Here is a 19,499-nt window from a genome sequence, read left to right on the forward strand (position 1 = left end):
CAATAATCACTGAACTGTGAATCACAGGCTCCACAGTTCAAGCCACCAGCCGCTTTTACGGAGAAAGATAAGGCTTTCTGCTCCTGCCAAGATTTAAAGCCTTAGAAACCCTATACAGAGGCACTATAATAAGTCAGAACCGTTGTACATAATGTTGTTATGAGTTTGTAGTGATTCGATGGCACCTAACAACAACTAGCTTCCATCAAGCAAGGTTGTATCATCTGCATATCACATGGGTTGTTAATGAATCTTCCTCTAATCCACTGCACTTAACAACAACAACATATGGACAAAAAGTATTTAGCTTATAATATAAAATAATATTGTTAACATTATCAGATAAGGACTTCAAATTCCTTAAAAATTCTTTTGTTAATATGATTAAAATTAATGCAGGATAGTTTCAGCATAGAAATAAAAACTAATTGTCAGAGTGAACATGTGTTCCAATTTTTCCTTTAATAGCTTACCCAAAGATTTTAATGTGTATGTCTCATGGCCACTTAAAATTAGAAACCTTTCAGTGAAAGACTGTGGTGTTCAAGTAGACTATATAAAATATTTCATAATTTAATCACTGATAATATGGTGACATCACAGTAGCATATTTGTGCTGCTTTAGACTTATTAAACACATATTAATACTTAAAGATAATACCTACCCAGTTTGGCAACGATCATATTTTTAACTCCAAATTTGGATGGCAATGTTACCAGAACATAAAATAATTTTCTAGGGAAGATGTTTATAGAACTCTTGAATATGTTTAAATCATTCATATTTCTCATTCAATATGAGAGCAGAAATCATACCTGTGAAAATGTGTAGTTTTGAAATCTTAGCCTAAGGTTTCCATTCAATAGTTACCTGTTAAGTATTATTTTTTTTTCCTTTCCCAACATCTATTTGGAACTAAATTTGAAATGTCATTTAAAATTTATAATACCTTAACACAAAAACCCAGATTCAGTTAGATAAATAACAGCCTTCAATTTCATATGGAAGAGTCATCTTGGCTTACCTAGCAAGTACATGTAGATCTATCCTAGGTAAAAAAAAATATGGAGAGGCCACAGAAATACATTCAAAATGAGACAACAGACCAAAAAAAGTTATGACATTTTAATTTCTTTAATAATACACTCAAAATTTAACACAAGGAGCCACTATTTTAATTAACTTTAAACATAGTTATGAAGAACAAAAGATTGAATGCATTTATGATCAAATCTAGCATCTGCTTTAGTTTCATGAGCTGTCCAACACATGTGAAATGTATAGTATATAAAGTCACAGAACAAGGTTGAAAGGAATCCCTAAAAGCTTAATTGCAGTAAGATTCATTGTGATATAGAATGCTTTTGAAACTCATATGATGGTTATATTGGTTAATCTAGCTAATCACACAGATGTCAACCACAATGCCCCAAATATTGAATGGCTACTTACAGTCAATATGAAGTCTCATAGTAAACAATAATAAAATCAATTGCCTTATTATTTTCTACTTTCAATACGAACACTTAAAATGTTAATATGAGATAGACTTCAATTATTTAAACTAATATTACATATACCAAAGCTACAAGCAAATACAGCAAGAATATAAACATATTACAGATTCTGGCTTTAACATCATGCACTGAACAGAATGTTTAAAAGTTCAAACCATATGAAGTTAGTATTGTTGTTGTTAAGTGTTGCCAAGTCGGGTCCGCCCCATAGCGACCCTGTATATGGTTTCCAAGGAGTGGTTGGTGAGCTTGAACCGCCAATTTTGTGGCTCAAACTGACTTTGAAGTCCAGCGCATTAACCCACAGCACCAAACCAGGACTAATTAAGTTAGTATAGGAGTTGGAAAAAAATGTTAACACATAACTTAATTCAACACACTCATTTTGTAGGTGACCAAGCTAAAGACCAAGGGCAATTGGACTATAGCAATATGTGCCTTTGAAAATGATAGAATATACTTTGCTTGTGAGAAATGCATATTGACTACCTTAGGAGAATATAATCTTTAAGTTGGCAATTTAAATTTTTCATTATATGTGATTAAATTTGGAAGAATATTACATATCCATGAAAATTTGTTCTTGAAAATCAGGATGCTTTATGCTGAAGCTTTAGGATAAAAGTACATCATTTCACAAAAGGGACAGCAAACATGAAATAATCAAAGTCAAGACAATAGTCATATAGAAGAAAAGTAAACTTTCTTGATACACAAAAATTGTGTTTTGATGACATTTTCAATACTGAATCTACAATGACGTGTGTTAGCACCAAATACAAGATAAACATAAAATCATTTAATAACTTTAGTGCTCAGATTATTTTTACTGAAATTATCAACAAAATGACACAATACTTTCAAAGCAGTGTTCCCTTTACAGGTTGTAATAATTTCCTTTGCCAACTTTTAACAGATATTCTTTGGAGTATAAATTTTCTGCAAACAGACTTCTATTTTATTGTCACCCAAATTACAGATATCCAAGATACCGATGACATGTTCTCTATTCAATTTAGATACTGCTTTCATAATATCACCTAAAAAAAAAAAAAACAACAAAAAAAAAAACACCAAAAAAAGATGATAAGTATTGAAAAACAGTTAAATATTTACTTGCATTTTGCATCACATAAACTGATGAAATGTTTCTTACAATATTAACATTATCCCTTATCTCTTCCCTTTTTCTTCTAATTCTTCACACCAAAGTTAAGTTCTAGTAACTTCATAAAGGTGAACACATCAAACAGATACCACCAATAATTTCAAGACATGGGCTGGCAATCCAAAGGTATATTTAGTTTTTTTTTTTTTTAACTCGAGTTGAGTAAATCTACATATTTACCTAAAGTGTTCAAGATCAAAGGTGTAAGTTTGAGGACTAAGGTGCACCTGAAACAAGCCATGATATTTTCAATATCTTAGTACACATGTGAAAGTTGGACAGTAGATTAGGAAGACAGCAGAATAGATGCATTTGAGTTATGGTGTTGGAGAAGAATATTAAACATACCACGGACTGCTAGAAGAACAAACAAATCTGTCTTGGAAGAAGTACTACCAGAGGAAACAATGCAAGCTCTGTTCTTAAACAACTGTGGCTGTGTGTTTTGACTTGTTTGCTGGCTCCCTAAAGAACTGATGCAAGGATTCTTTAAAAAAAAAAAAAAATCTAACTTGGAACTTCAGAGATGGTTTTTGCAGAATGTATTCAATGGTGTAAATATTGGCCAGGACATCTAGGACAAAGTATAAAGTTGGGAGAAACAACAGATAGGTCAAAAAGCCTAAGAAGGAGATTGGGAATGGAGAAACATGGAGGAATCATGTCTTTTAAAAGTTCTTGCAGATACAAGAGATTCAAAAATACCACACACATGACTGTTGTTGTTAGATGCTATTGAGTCAGTTCTGACTCATTGACCCTATGTACAAGAGAATGAACACTGCCCAGTCCTGTGCCATACTTACAATTGTTGTTATGTTTGAGCCCATTGTTGCTGCCATTGTGTCAATCCATCTCATGGGAATCTTCCACTCTTTTGCCGACCAGCTATGTAACCAAGCATGATGTCCTTTACCAGGGACTGGTCCCTCCTAATAAGGTGTCCAACGTACAAGAGACAAAATCTTACCATTCTCACTTTTAAGGAGCACTTAGGCTGTATCACCTCCAAGGAATATTTATTCTTCTGGCAGTCCATGGTACTTTCTGTATTACTCCCCAATACCATAATTCAAATACATCAGTTCTTCTCTGTTCATTGCCCAGTGTTAACATGCATATGAGGTGACTGAAAATACCATAGCTTGGGTTAGGTGCATCTTAGTTCTCCAAGTGACATCTTTACACATTAACACCTTGAAGAGGTCTTTTGCAGCCGATTTTCCCAATGCCATATGTCATTTGATTACTTGACTGCTGCTTCCGTGAGCATTCATTATGAATCCAAGAAAAATTAAATCTTTGACAATTTAAATCTTTTCTATGTTTACTTCATTAATTATGATGCTGTTTATTGATCCCTTTGTGAGGAATTTTATTTTCTTTACTTTGAGGTGTAATCCACAGTGAAGGCTGTAGTCTTTGATGTTCATCAGAAAGCGCTTCAGGTCTTCTTTGCTTTTAGCAAGCAAGATTGTGTCATCTGCATATTGCAGGTTGTTAATGAGTCTTCTTCAATCTTGATGCCACATTCTTCTTCATATAATCCAGTTTAGCAGACTATTTACTAGCATACAGATTGAATAAATATAATGAAAGAATATAACTCTGGCACACATATTTATATCACAAAGGCCATATTTTCCAACTACTGAGCTCTCCTTTTGTTTCCAACCTTTACATTCCAAAGACCAGTAATTATCAATACATCTTGATTATATGCTTGATCATTTTCACAGTAAAGAAGTTGGTAGAATTCTTCAATTTCATCATGACTGGCTTTAGTGGTTCGTGTGTAAATTTGGAAAATAGTGATATTAACTGGTCTTCCTTGTAGGCATATGGATATCTATCACAGACAGCATTGTACTTTAAGACAGATCTTGAAATGTTCTTTCTGATGATGAATGTGACACCATTTATTTTCAGTTTGTCATTCCCAGCATAGTAAACCATATGATTTTGTCAGACTCAAAATGGTCAATACCAGTTCATTTCAGCTCACTAATGCCTAGGATATCAATCTTTATGTGTTCCATTTCATTTTTGACAACTTCTGATTTTCCTAGATTTATATTTCATATAGTCCACATTCCTTAGTTTGAACTGTGCCCTGCAGCAAATGAATGACCTGAAAATTTTACTCCATTCGCGTTATCACATTCAACTTCACTTTGATGAGACAGCTCTTCCCCAGTTATATTTTGAATGTCTTCCAACCTGAGGGGCTCATGTTCTGGCACAATGTCTGACACTATTCTGGTGCTATTCATAATGTTTTCATTTTCTGACATTATATCTGACAGTGTTTCCCTGCTACTCATAAGGTTTTCAAGGCTAAACATTCAGAAGTAGTCTGCCTATCCTTCTTCCTAGTCTATCTTAGTTTGGAAACTCAGGTGAAACCTATCCACCATGGGTTACCCTGCTGGTATTTAAAATACAGGTGGCATAGCTTTCAGCATCAAAGCAATATGTGAGCCACCACAGTATGACAAACTGACAAATGAGTGGTAGTCTAGCAAGATTGCCAGTTTGGAGTCCAACAAAACAGTTGCCATAGCATTCTGAGCTGATCTCTCTGTCTTGAATTTAACTAGCCCAACAGATGCCCTTGGAAGCCACTGTTTTGATAGGATCATCTTATTTTTGAAGGCACCTTAATGAGACTAAGAGAAGTATAGTGCTGAGAGCACTTGTCTGTAGTTATCCACTGATTGCAGAGACATGTTTAAACACTTTGTGTGTGTGTAATAAACCCATGGGTGTATGAATGGGAACCCTCATAGCAATAGTTGTTTCGGCTTACTCTCCTATGTATAAGGACACTCATAACAATGTTGTTTTCAAATTACCATAAACATTTTGAAACACTCTAAATATTCATCAGTAGAAGATTGGTTAAAAACAGTTTGGTATATTCACAGTGAAATAACTTTGTAGTGATGAAAAAGAATGAAGTTATTGGTTGGATAGAGACTAGTAGAGCCCGTGAGACTAGGGCCCTTAGTCACCATTCTGGCGGGAACTAAACTCAGCTCTTTGCTCAATTATCAGCCAAACAATAGACAGATCTATAAGATGAACAATAACATTAGGAAAGTATGCACTCCTTAAAATCCTTAACCAAGTTCAAAGTTCAGAAGGCAGAAAGGTTAGGAAAGATGGTAGAATGGAATCAGGGAACACAGGGAGGAAGTAGGATGAGTTATGCTACATTGTAGAGAATGCAATCAATGATATGAAACAAAATGTATATGAATTGGTCAAAGGAAAATGTGTTAATATGGGAAGGTAGTTAAAAAAAAAAAAAGAAAACTGATTTGTTCTGTAAACCTTTACTCAATTCACAATATAAATTAAAAAAAAAAAAAAAGTGAGGTAATTTTCTATATACTTACATGAAGTATGCCCAAGACATATTATCAAAACAAAAACTGTAGTCATGGAACGATCTATTTAATATTATTCTATTTGTATGTTAATGTATTTTGTGTGTGAATATATATACTGTTATATACAAAAATAATTTAAAGAGGTTCCAAAGAAAATTAATATTGATTATCTCATGTGAGTGGAGCAAGGTGGCTCCATATGATAAACACTGGACAGAGAACCAATAGTCCACTATCCTGACAGCTTCTCTGAGGAAAAAAGATGAGACTTTCTATTCCCAAAAAGATTTAAAACCTCAGAAACCCTATACAGGGTCGCTATGAGTTGGAACTGACTCGATGGCACTTAACAACAATAATCTCATTTGAGAGGGTTAGTCGTGGGGGCTAGACCTAGAAAGGCAAATGAGGAAACACTTTGACTGTATACCTTTCTGTACTGTTTGAATTTTTAAAGTTACGAGCTTGTATGTATTTTTAAATAAAAACAAACGAATTTATAAAGATGTCTTTAAAAGATGACACCAATGTAATATTATGAGGAATTTTGTTACACCATTCTGTGAATATTTTTACCTTTTGAAGTTATGGAAGAAATGGAAAAGGTTGGAATCAGACAGGACCTGGTTTCAAATACTAACCCATGGTAGTGAATCACTCTGATTTTCAGTTTGTTGTTGTTATTGTTAAGTGCCATCAAGTTAGTTTCGACTCATAGGGACCCTGCATAGGGTTTCTGAGGAGCAGCTGGTGAGTTTGAACTGCAGACCTTGCAATTCAAATGACCTTGCACTCCAGTGCTTGTCCTACAGCACCACACTAGGACGCCAGTGTAATCATCTAAAAATAGGAGACAACAGTGTTCATCTTGCAAGGTTCATCCTGTAGCATTCACTATTGTTGCTGCTTAAGTGCCGTTGAGTCGGCTCTGACTCATAGTGAACCTATATAGGGTTTCCGAGGAGCTTGAACCACCTACCTTTCAGTTCAAACTTACCTCGCAGTTCAGTGCATTAGCCCATAGTACCACACCAGGACTCCAGCATTTACTATGTTGTTGTTGTTGTTATGTGCCGTGGAGTCGGTTCCGACTCATAGCGACCCTGTACAGGGTATCCGAGGCTGTAAATCTTTACGGGAGCAGAACACCTCTTCTTTCTCCCACGGAACAGCTGATAGTTTCGAACTACTGACCTTGTGGTTCGCAGCCCAATTCATAACCACTACGCTACCAGAGCTCCTACAGCATTCACTATAATGTATTTTGCACAGTATTTTGCACACAGCTAACTTATGTTATTATTAATAATGCTATGTCATGAAAAACATGGCATTCTACTCATAATGAAGTTTTCATTACCACTTTACTTTTTTTTCCTGTAGTGCTACTTCTCCTTCATGCAACAAATATTATTTGCTTTGACAGAATGGTGCCAGGTATTTTTCAAGTGACTATGCTAGCGACTACAGAAAGAATGTTAGCACTAGCAACTAATAGGTAATTAAGAAAGTTTACCTGGTATTTTATATCAATGACATATACATAAAGCAGAAGAAATGTGACAGAAGTGAATGCTAAATGAAGAAAGATGTGTGAACAAATACTTAAACTATATATTAGGAATTTGCAATTTATGAAATTAAGTAGCTTCTCCATAGGCTAAGCACCGGACTGCAAACCACAAGGTAGGCAATTCTAGCTCACCAGTAAGTCTGCAGGAGAAAGATGAGGTTTTCTGCTCTCAAAATTATTTACAGCCTGGGAATCCCCATACAGGGTCGCTATGAGTCAGAACTAACTTGACAGCACTTACCAACAACCACAACAAGCTTCAATGTAGGAAATAATATTGCAAATCAACTAATATATCATCTCTAAAGCAGACTGTGAGCAAATTTTAAAACCTTATTTATTTATTATGTAACTGAGTACTCAAATTCCACTTGCAGTCACCATTACTGCCAAAAGTTGCTTCATTATCAGCCACAGCTCATAAGATTTAAAAACAACATATACTCAAGAGTTTCATTAGGTTACAAAGACCCATCCCAAAATCCCAAGATAATAAAGTCTTTCTTAAAAGCTTTTTTAAATGTAATCTGATAAACTCAATGAAAACTGCTAGAAATTTTATCATGTGCTTAGGAACTAAAAACAGAAACTGAATAGGATAAGTATAATTTGACATATATAGAATGTTACAGGTATATATAAACTTATATATATTTGTGTAACAGCCTAAACAATTGGTTGGTTAAAGAATTCTACTACTGGGATTTCACACACTCCTAGTAATCCTTAGGGAATTTATTGTATAGTCCTTGAATAGCTAGACATTTATAAGAGAAAACAATTGTACTATACTATGATCACCATAGGATAAGCACGTGACCTCAAGGTCAGTTTGAACTGCTAGGTTGGTGGTTCAAACTCACCAGCTGCTCCTTGGGAATCCTATACAGGATCGCTGTGAGTCTAAACCAATCAAATGGCACTTAACAACAAGACTAACATGGAGATATTATGATCTTGGAATTATAAGGGAAAAAGGCAAATCTTGCCTGTCTGTGTTAAAAAGAGAAAAGAGTAGATTTTGCACTGCTCCATGTGTGGCGCTATGGGTTAATGCATCAGACTGCAAAGTTGTCTGAACTGCAAGGTCAGTGGTCCAAGCTCACCAGCTGCTCCTTGGAAACCTATACAGGATCGCTATGGGTCGGAATAGACTCAGTGGCACTTAACAACAACAACATGTACATACCACTTATGTCTAATGAAATACAAATAGAATTGCACTGTAAGGGGACATTTTCAAAGTCTCCCTGGAATTCAAATAATTTACTCAATTTATTTTAAAACTATATTCTTACTTATAATTCTTGGGTTAAGTTTAATAAAGAATCCTTTAATTAAAAAGTTTACATTTAAGACTAGAACTATTTGCATAATAAAATCTTAAAGTTAGGAGTGCTTACAATATTTTAAAATTTTATTTTCTAAATGAAAAGAAAAATCAGTGAACTTATCATTGAGACCATCTTACCTACAAGTGCTCTGTCATTGTCAGTTTTTTCTGGTGGAAACACACAGCTGTAATTCATGCAGGTTAATAATGTGTCTATTTGTGATGTTTGGACATCTTCAGGACAATACATGGGCAGGAATGCAGCATCGATTGCTATCTCATGGTTCAGACCTGTTATAGGAAAAAATGCACTTTATTGAGAGTTCAGTAGGTTAGTATATGATGTTAATAAGGACAACTTTGCTGGCTTGATCCTAATTTTACACCTAGGAAAAAAATGTGTTTCAAAACAATACATGCCATTGGTTTCATTTCAATTCAGTATTATAACACGTGAAACTAATGTGAATGTGTACACTCTGGAATATCATTTCCTTGATTCTAAGACTAAATTCAACTCTCAGATATACTTTTTTTTTTTAACAGCAAATAGATTTAATGTAGCGTGTCAACTTCAATTGATTGATAGTGGCTGCCTAGAGTGCTGTGTTGAGTAGGTTTCTGAGGACACACCCTGGCTCGAAGAGTAAAACTGCTGGGATTAGCTATATTTGGCATTTCACTTGTAGGAGAAACCTCAGGCACCAGAGTTGCTCTTGGTACTAGTACCAGCTCCACTAAGGCCAGCAAAGAGCCAAATGTGAGGGTGGCAGTCAGGCTTGAACTGGCATTGAAGCCACTGCTGGTACTTACACTGGCACCAGCATTGGTACCACCACACTCTTGGGTTTTTGTTTTAGCTTCAGCTCCTGTTTGGATCTTGGTTTTGGCCCAGGGTCCAATATCAGCTTCATCCCTGTTGCAGGACCCTGCTGCATTCTCAGAGCCAAGTCCAATACCCATTCGGGCTCTAGTCTCAACTCTTGCCTTGGCTTCATTCGAAGCCTCAGCTGCAGCCTTCAAATCTGCTTCCATAGCTTCATGGTACTGAGCTGCCCATTCCTTGGGATCCTTCTTTTGTACCTTGCATGCAAACTTGAGGACTTTCATCTTGTTGGTCTCGTAATAGGAACGCAGGCCCCAGAAGAACTCATACTCAGGGGGATTGCTATTGGGGACTCTGGCATAATCCAGATACTTCTGCTTCACAAATTAACCAGTAATGAGCTTCTTTACATCCCCAAAGAGCAAGTGATGCACCCCTGGACGCAGCCCTAACTTGTGCAGTACCTCCCAGATGACAGCCTCACTGGACCGATTTCCATTCATGAAGATGATACTAAGAAGCACCATAAGGAGACCCAATTTGGGTGAGTCCTTGGTTGTTCCCAGTATGCCTGCATCAGTGGGTTCTAGGGTGCTGAGAAGAATGTACAAGTGGTCATTCTTATCAATTTCCTTCAACTGGATTCCAAATACCTTCTCCAAGGAATAGCCTGCTTGTTCAATGATTTCAAGGTACACATCAGTATATTCTTTGATGATGTCCTTCAGTATGTCTGAGTACTTGATAAGGATTTTCGTTTGGTCTTTACCCAGCAAGTATTTCACCAAATCATTTGCTCTCCCTTGCAAAAGGGCCACATCCTAAGGCAGTGGTGTTTCAGATTCTTGGGAAGATTGGAGTTCACAGCTCTGCGGCGAGCCTTGCCCCTACAGGCCTTAAGTGACCTCAGGGATACCAAGGCTCTCCACACCCAAGCAGCCAACCGAGTCCTTGATGCCCTGCAAGCCCAAAAGGCTATGGGGCCCCTTGAGGCCCTATGGGCCATTGAGGCCATCAGGGCCTTTGAGACTCTTCGGCCACCTGTGGTCCCAGCAGCCTGACTCTGATCACTACTGCCATCTTCTTCCCCATTCAGGTGCGTTACCTTTTGAGCTTTCTTAGTCTTGACCTTGGGTCGGGCATCCTGATTCTACTGAGTCTCAGCAGCTGCATGCTCAGGCTCAGGTTCAACTGTGGGAGCCTGAGAAGCAGAAGCCTCAATCTCTGGGCCTTTATATTAACCTGGAGTCGTTATCAGCCACACACTTGACTTTTTTGTCTCAGGGTCAGTATTCTGTATCTTCGTGTCAACTGCTGGGATCTTTTTCCAGTTTTCAGAACCTGGGTATCAGTCTGCTGAATGGTAGGCGAGGCTTGGGTGACAGCTGCCTCCTGAGCCTCTTGGGCCTTTGAGACTCCTGTGGCCATTGGGACCCCTGTGGCCTTTGGGACCCCTGTGGCCTTTGAGAACTCTATAGCCTTTGAAACCCCTGGAACATTAGAGACCTTCAGGGCTTCTGAGACCTCTGGTTCCTTTGAGGCCTCAGATGCCTCTGAGACCTCCAAGTTCTGGGTCACTGCCAGCAGAGTCCGAATCACCAAGCTGTTGTCCTCTTCTGAAGCTTCAGCCTGGAAATGGGTTAGACCTGCACCACTCTCACTTGTGTCAGACATGTCTCAAGTTGACTTGGCAAAAGCAGGTTTTCTCCAACTCACAAATGGTGAGGCCGACCCCTATAGGGTTCTAATCCAAATCTGGGCCCCTCTGCTCACTTAGTCCTCCTACAACACCCTCCCCCTGCCCCGAGTGCGTAGGTTCTAGCCAAGTCCCTCAGAAACACCTCTCAGATATACTATTAATGCAGTAAAACAATTTTTGATAAAAAGGAAATTGCATTAAATGTACCCATTGTTTATAAGATTCATGTCAACTTGGAAATGTTGGAAAAATTAAGTATACCTATGTTGTTGTTCGGTGCTGTTGTGTCTGTTCCGACTCATAGTGACCTTGTATAGGGTTTCTGAGGCTGTAAAATTTTTACGAGAGAAGAAAGCCTCATCTTTTTCTCATGAAGTGGCTGGTGGGTTTGAACTGCTGACTTTGTGGCTAGTAGTAAAGTGCTTATCCTACAGTGCCACCAACATGCCTTAGAATTCAGAAGTATACCTTAGAATTGAGACTATACCAGAAGTTGGAAATTCTGATATTTTCAAGAAGGTAGCTATTGTGGTGTCAAGTCTTGCTGTGGCACTGTAGAATTAGCACCAACTGCTAAAAACAAGATTGGTGGTTCAAACCCACCAGCCATCCTTGGAAACCCTTAACAATATCTCTATGATTCATAACTTGCTCGATGACACTTAACAACATATAAATAATAAAATACTGTGAGTTTGGCTTCAACATTATTGATAAAACGTGTTCTGTCTTATTTGATTAAAACTAGAGTTTACAGTAAGGAGCTCTGTAGCATAATGGTTACAAGTTGGGCTGTTAATCTCATGGTCAGCAGTTTGAAACTACCAGCTGTTCTGCTGGAGAAAAATTAGGCTTTCTGCTCCCATAAAGATTTATAGCCTCGGAAACCCTGTACAGGGTTGCTATGAGTTGGAACCAAATCTATGGCATATAACCACCACCACAAGAGTGGTGTAAGTAGGCTTAAGGTCCTCTGTACTTGTTCCTGTGTCTAGAATGCTCTGTCCCTAAATAACCATATGGTTTTCTTCTTCAACTCCATCAGGTTTCTGGTAAAATGTTATTTTCTCATGGATACCTCCCCTGACCACTTTATGTAAGGTTTAATCTTTCTACTATAGTACTCCAGAGCCCCTTTTACTAGCACCTGATACCATATCTAACAGATGGGGTCCTGGTGTGATGCTGTAGGGTAAGCACTGAACCACAAGGTTGGCAGTTTGAACTCACCATCTGCTCCTCAGAGACCCTATACAGGGTTGTTATGAGTCGAAACCGACTCGATGACACTTAAAAATAACAATATATCACTCCTATATAAGCTCTTCTAGGGCAGGGATTTTTATCTTTTGTGCTCACAATATATAACCCTAGTATCCAGAAGAGTGCTGGGCATACAGGTGATGCTTTGTAAATATTTGTTCAATTGAGTAAATAAATGTACCTTGATGGATGTTTATCTATAATTTTCTAATACTAAACTTTAAGATATGAATGCATTACTGTTCATATATGAATTCTTCCATATTTCCATTATCAAAAGATATGAACACAAAATACTTCCCCTACAATGCACATGTATAATTTACTTTCATGTTTACTTGCTGTTACAGTATTTACTTAAATAGCTTACAATGTACTATCAAGGTATGTATAATAAAATACCTGGGTTATAGTCCAATTTATAGGGCAATATAAAATCAAACAAAAACATGCATATTCGTCTCTTGCAAAGTATGTCATATGCAATCCTTATGACTTCCTCCCCAATTCTGTTATCACTGAATTTCTTTTCTAATGAAACGTTGTAAGAATTAGAATTCCAGAATCTAGCACAGTGCTTGGAATATACATTTCACTGAGTCTAAGATAGTAGTTGTAAGATGATCATAATTTCATATAGTACTAGGAAAGAGTGCCATCACTCCTATGTCAGTTTGTCATTCACCAGTTGCTTGCATGTTGCTGTAATGCTAGAAGCTGTGCTACCTACCAGAATGCCAAACACTTCAGGGTCACTCATTATGGACAGGTTTCCAGAATAAGACAGATTAGGAAGAAGGAGAAACGAACCAATTCTGAAAAGTTAGCCACAGAAAACACTTTGAATAGAAGATATGCTGTTGTTAAGTGCTGTCGAATTGGTTCTGACCCATAGCAACCCGGTATAGGGTTTCAGAGGAGTGAATGGTGAGCATGAACCACCGACCTTGCAGTTCAAACTGCTTTGTAGTCCAGTGCATTAACCCACAGCGCCACACAAGGACTCTATAGAAGATATAGTGAATAATAAATGTAGTACTGGAAGATGATCCCCTCAGGTTGGAAGGCACTGAAAATACAAGTGAGGAAGAAATGCTTCCTCAAAGTAGAGTTGACTATAATGATGTGAATGGAGTAAAGCTGATGGGACACAACTCAAAATGAGGAGAAACAGCTACAAACACCCAATAATGATCAGAATGTCAAATGTATGAAGTACAAACCTAAGAAAATTGGAAATTGTCAAAAGTGAAATGGAACACATACAAATCAATATCCTAGGCTTTTGTGAATTGTATTAGTACTGCTAATTCTAAATCAGGCAATCATATGGCTTAATGTGCTGGGAATGGCAAATTCAAGATGAATGGTGTCACATTTATCATAAAAAAGAACATTTCAAGATCTATCTTGAAGGACAAGGCTGTCTGTGATAGGATAAAATCCACACCTTCACAAAGAAGACCAGTTAATACTACTATTATTCAAATTTATGCAACAACCACTAAAGTCAATGATGAAGAAATGGAAGAATTCTACCAACCTGAGAAGTGTGAAACTGATCAAACATGCAATGAAGATGCATCGATAATTACTGGTGATTGGAATGTGAAAGTTGGAAACTAAGAGGAAGGATCAGTAATTGGAAAAATATGGTGACAGGAATGAAGCTGAAGTAGCTTGCAAGACAAAGTACTTATTCATTATGAATGCCTTTCCATAACAACATAAAATTCAACTCTACATGCTAAGCTTGCCAGATGTAATACATAGGAATACAATTGATAACATCTGTAAAAAGAGATTTTGGGGAGCTCAATATCATCAGCCAAAACAAGGCCAGTAGCTGACTGTGGGACAGACCATCAATTGCTCCTATGCAAGCTCAGGTTGAACTGAAGAAAACTAAAACAAGTCAGGAGAGAGGAAAAATAAGACATTGGGTACATCTCACCTGAATTTAGAAAACATTTCAAGAATAGATTTGATGCATTAGAAACTAATGACCAGAGGAGTAGTGAAATGACATCAACCATGAAGAAAGCTAAAGGTCATTAAAAAGAAAAGATCAATATGGTTGTCAGAAGAGAGACTATGAAACTTGCTCTTGGAAGAAATGATGGAATAAAAGAGCTGAATAAAAATTTCCTCTTGAAAAGACAAAGTAAAGTATTATAACGAAATGTGCAAATACCTGGAATTAGAAAACCAAATGAGGAAAACATGCTCAACATTTCTCAAGGTAAAAGAACTGAAGACAATATTCAAGCCTCGAGTTGCAATTTTGAAGGATTCTATGGACAAAATATTGAATGACACAGGATGCATCCCACGTGACCTGGACAGGATGACTGGATGGTCGGAGCTCAACCAGGAGAGGAAAGAAGAGGGGGGGGGGGGAAGAGTGAGCTGATATGGTCTGATGAACTTGACCTATATCTATGGAACAGTGACTCAAAAGAGGGAACAAATCCTCACAGCAATAAACATTCACACACCCACACCCACACACAGAGTGGATAGAGAAGGGCAGCCTGGACATTGGATACTCAAATGGGGAGGGGGGGACTACAAAGGCAAGAAGTGACTGGCTTACAAACTTTCAAGAGGGAACCTGGTGCTAGGGAGCATGGCGGAAGGCAGAAGCTCCAGTAGGTACTATTCAATCTGTCTGGGCGGAGCTGATGAAAGGAGATACAGATGGGTAACTAGTGATACTGTAGTGAATAGTGCTTATCAGGATGGACTATGAGAGTTGGAAATGCAAAGGTAGAAGTTTTGTAACAAGGAAGGGAGTGATTAATTCTCCAGGATAGGAGTGGAGGTCTATGGGACCATCAACGGAGAAGAGCCGAGAGCGGGACCCTACCCAGAGAAACAGAGATGCCTGAGATAGAGACAGAGATGATAACATGGAGTGATGAAGCGACTGGGGACTTTGGACCCAGAGAGGGAAAGGGACTGTGGGTCGAAAACTGGGGGGAGGAGGGGGAAGTGTAGGGGGCGGGTTTCTGGGATATACCCTTTGGGTGGTTGATGATGCATGGAGGGGATTGGAACCATGGCAATGAGACGTTATACGATGGAATGAATGCAAAACTAAAGTTCTCCCATCTATACTATCATATAATTCACAATAAAACATTAAAAAAAAAAGAAGATGGAAGGAATAGAGTCTCTATACCCAAAAGAATTTATTGATACTCAGCCATTGCACGAATCAATGGTATTGATGGAAGAAGCTCAAGCTGCAGTGAAGGCAATGGTGAAAATCACAGCTTCAGGAATTTATGGAACTGCAAGGTTGGTAGTTCAAACCCACCAGATGCTCCTCAGAAACCCTATATAGGATCAGAGTCAGAACTGACTTCAAAGCACTTAACAACAAGAAAGAAAGAAAAATGCTGCTAACTAAGCAATGCCATGACATCACATGTAAAATGTGTGCTGATTTTCAAATATGATAAAAAAAAAAAATTGGGGGGAAAAGTGTGTGTTACACAAATGAAGGAGTCCTGGAGTGGCGCTGTGGGTTAATGCACCAGACTGCAAAGCCATTTGAATTGCAAGGTTAGCGGTTCAAGCTCATCAGCTGCTCCTCAGAAACCCTATACAGGGTCGCTATGGGTCTGAATCGACTCAACAGCACTTAACAACAACAACAACAAACAGTAATGACATTTGATCGTTGTTATGTTGTCAAGTACCATTTAGTCGGTTCCAACTTATAGTGACCCTGTATAGGGTTTCTGAGGAGCAGGTGGGTTTGAATTGCTGATCTTGTGGTTCTCAGTCCAGTGCTGACTCTAAGCGCTTAATATTTAGTGGTTAAATAATTTTTTTTATGGAACAGAATAAAAGACAGAGTTAAGCTGTCGTTGCTATAATCTAACTGTTGTTTTTGTTGTTGGGTACCATTGAGTCGGTACCTACTCATAGTGACCCTGTGCACAACAGAACGAAACACTGCCCAGTCCTGTGCCAACCTCACAGTCACTGCTACATTTGAGCCCATTGCTGCTACCATTGTGCCAAGTCATCTAGTTGAAGGGTCTTCCTCTTTTTCTCTGATCCTAAACTTTACCAAACATGATGTCCTTCTCCAGGGATTGGTCCCTCCTGACACTAGGTCTGAAGTATGAGAGACGAAGTCTGGCCATTATGGCTTCCAAGGAACATTCTGGCTGTACTTCTTCCAATGCAGATTCATTTGTTCTTTTAGCAGTCCATGGTACTTTTAATATTCTCCAACACCATAACGCAAATGTATCAATTCTTCTACAGTCTTCCTTATTCACTATCCAACTTTCACATGCATATGTGGTTACTGAAAATACTGGGTCAGGTGCACAATTGGAGCTTCATTTCTTCTCAAATTAGTGCTCCATTTCTTTTGTTTGAGCTAAACAGAAGCCTCCCAATTTAGGCTTGATGTTCTAAAGCAAGACATTATCATCTATATTACAGTATGTCAAATCAATACTATTCAAATGGAAGAATGGTTCACTTACCTAGTATGGTTACTTCAAAATGTCCAAGGCTGCAGGCGCTTTTAAAATCCTCAAGTTTGGGAGACCCTGCTTCTGGTGGTACATATTTTGAAGACTGAGAATTATACTGCTGAGTTAGAAACTTATTGTGTTCTAAAATAAATCTCCGTGGAATACTTTCAGGATAAACATGGCTATAATGGAGGTGATCTATTAAGCTAAACCTTTTTTCTCTCCAGAGCTGACTCTCCCACTTGTTACTTAAAGGTTTTCTGATTTTATGTACCGGATGAGTGCTTATGTTTTCTTTACCTGTAAAAGATACACAGAAATAGACACAGTTGACCTATAAATTAACCAAATTAAGTCATTTATTATAAAAATACACATATTAATGTGGAATTGTTTAATTAATTTAAAATCAAACCATGACTAAAATGTAGAGTATTCCAAAGAGTATTAAAGTGAAGAAAGAGCTAAATTCACTTTCAAAGGGAAAATTCATTTAAAATATATTAAAACTGATCATGCTTTCTTTGTTGTTGGAATTAGGAATATTTGTAATTATCTTCTTTATGTTTTTCCTATATTTTCCAAATACTCCTTTTATATTCAGGGACAAATTCAAATTAAATAAAATTCATGAGACTAGAACTCTTAGAGATGGAACCTTATAACCACTATTTGTGGAATTTGAACTCAAAACAAAATTCTGTTAATGACTGCTGAAAATAGCCTGAAGGAAAAAAAAAAAAAAAAAGAAGGATTTTCCTGTTTGCATCTCTCCCACAAAAGGGCCAATTAAAAAAATATATATACATATATGATACTTCCTTAAAAAAATAAATAACACAGTATTATCAGGAATGATTTTGATTGTCACAAATGCAAATGTAGAGGTAGAGGTTTTGTAACAAAAGGAGGGAGTGGTTGATCTTGCAGTCCAGGAGCAGAGGACTCTGGGACCATCAAAGGAGAAGAGTGGAGTGTGGAACCCTATCCAGAGAAGCAGCGATGCCAGAAGTGGAGGCAGAGATGATGATATGGAGAGATGGAGCGGCTGGGGACTCCAGACTCATGGAGAAGAGGGGCCGTGTGTTTTTGAATGATTATGTATTCCTGAGTGCTTTGGTGCACATCCAAAAACAAACAAACAAACAAAAAACCATACTGAATGATGATGCATGGAGAGGCTTAAAGCCATTGCAATGAAATGAAATATGATAGGATGAGTGTAAAACTGATGTTCTCCTATGTAAACTATCACTTAATTCACAATAAAAACTTAATAAATAAATAACATGGGAAAGTAAGAGGGAAGTAAATTGAGATGAAAAACCCTTGATTATTGATTGTTCTCTATCAACACAAGTCAGTTTACCATTTAATCTAAAATGTATTTCACATATTTAGTTTTTTAGAATATAATTTCTCTCCTACACATTCATTTATTTAACAAATAACTAATGAACACTCATTAAGTGCTAGACACTATTAAAGAATTTAGTACAAATCAGAATAAACTGAATAATATATCTAAGGAGTAATGTGACTGTAATTCTTCCAACACAGACTAATTTGTTCTTCTGGCAGTCCACAGTACTTTCAATATTCTCTAACACCATAACTCAAATGCATCAATTCTTCTAGGGTCTTCCTAATTTATTGCTCAACTGTCACATGCATATGTGGTGGTTGGTGGTTATATGCTGTGGAGTCGGTTCGGACTCATAGCAACCATGTATATGGTTTCTGAGGCTGTAAATTTTTACGGGAGCAGAAAGCCTCATATTTGTCCCGCGGAACAGCTGGTAGTTTCAAACTGCTGACCTTAAGGTTCACAGCCTGATTCATAACCACTACACTACCAGAGCTCCTCACGTGCATACGAGGCTATTGAAAATACCATGATTTGAGTCAGGCACACCTTAGTCCTCAAACTGATATCTTTGCTCTTAAATACTTTAAAGAGGTGTTGTGCAGCAGATTTGCCTAATGTAATATGTCGTCTGATTTCTTGACTGCTGTTTCCATGAGTGTGGATCCAAGCAAAATGAAGTCTTTTACAAATTCAAATTTTCCTCCATTTATCTTGATGTTATTTATTGATCCAGTTGTGGGGATTTAAAAAAAAAAATTAGAATGGAATTGTTGAAAATATGCAAAATTTCAAATTGTGTAATAATCCACAAAACCATATTAAAATAATTTAGTAAGGTTCATTAACAAGGCAA

General features: G+C 37.5%; 1 protein-coding gene and 1 pseudogene across 1 annotated transcript in view; both read right to left on the reverse strand.

Moving 5' to 3' along the window:
- Window positions 1-2,427: 2,427 nt before the first annotated feature.
- LOC102810786 (chromosome unknown open reading frame, human CXorf57) overlaps window positions 2,428-19,499 on the reverse strand; it is a 49,824-nt gene continuing 32,752 nt past the window's right edge. Inside the window, exons 12-14 of the mRNA XM_006871071.1 lie at window positions 17,287-17,577; window positions 9,126-9,278; window positions 2,428-2,558 (exon numbers count right to left, since the gene is read on the reverse strand). Of these exons, the coding sequence (XP_006871133.1) occupies window positions 2,428-2,558; window positions 9,126-9,278; window positions 17,287-17,577 (575 nt within the window). The remainder of the gene's footprint in view (window positions 2,559-9,125; window positions 9,279-17,286; window positions 17,578-19,499) is intronic.
- On the reverse strand, window positions 9,667-11,487 carry LOC102832296 (annotated as a pseudogene).

Source organism: Chrysochloris asiatica, unplaced genomic scaffold (assembly GCF_000296735.1).
Source record: "Chrysochloris asiatica unplaced genomic scaffold, ChrAsi1.0 scaffold00159, whole genome shotgun sequence".
Taxonomy (NCBI): Eukaryota; Metazoa; Chordata; class Mammalia; order Afrosoricida; family Chrysochloridae; genus Chrysochloris; species Chrysochloris asiatica.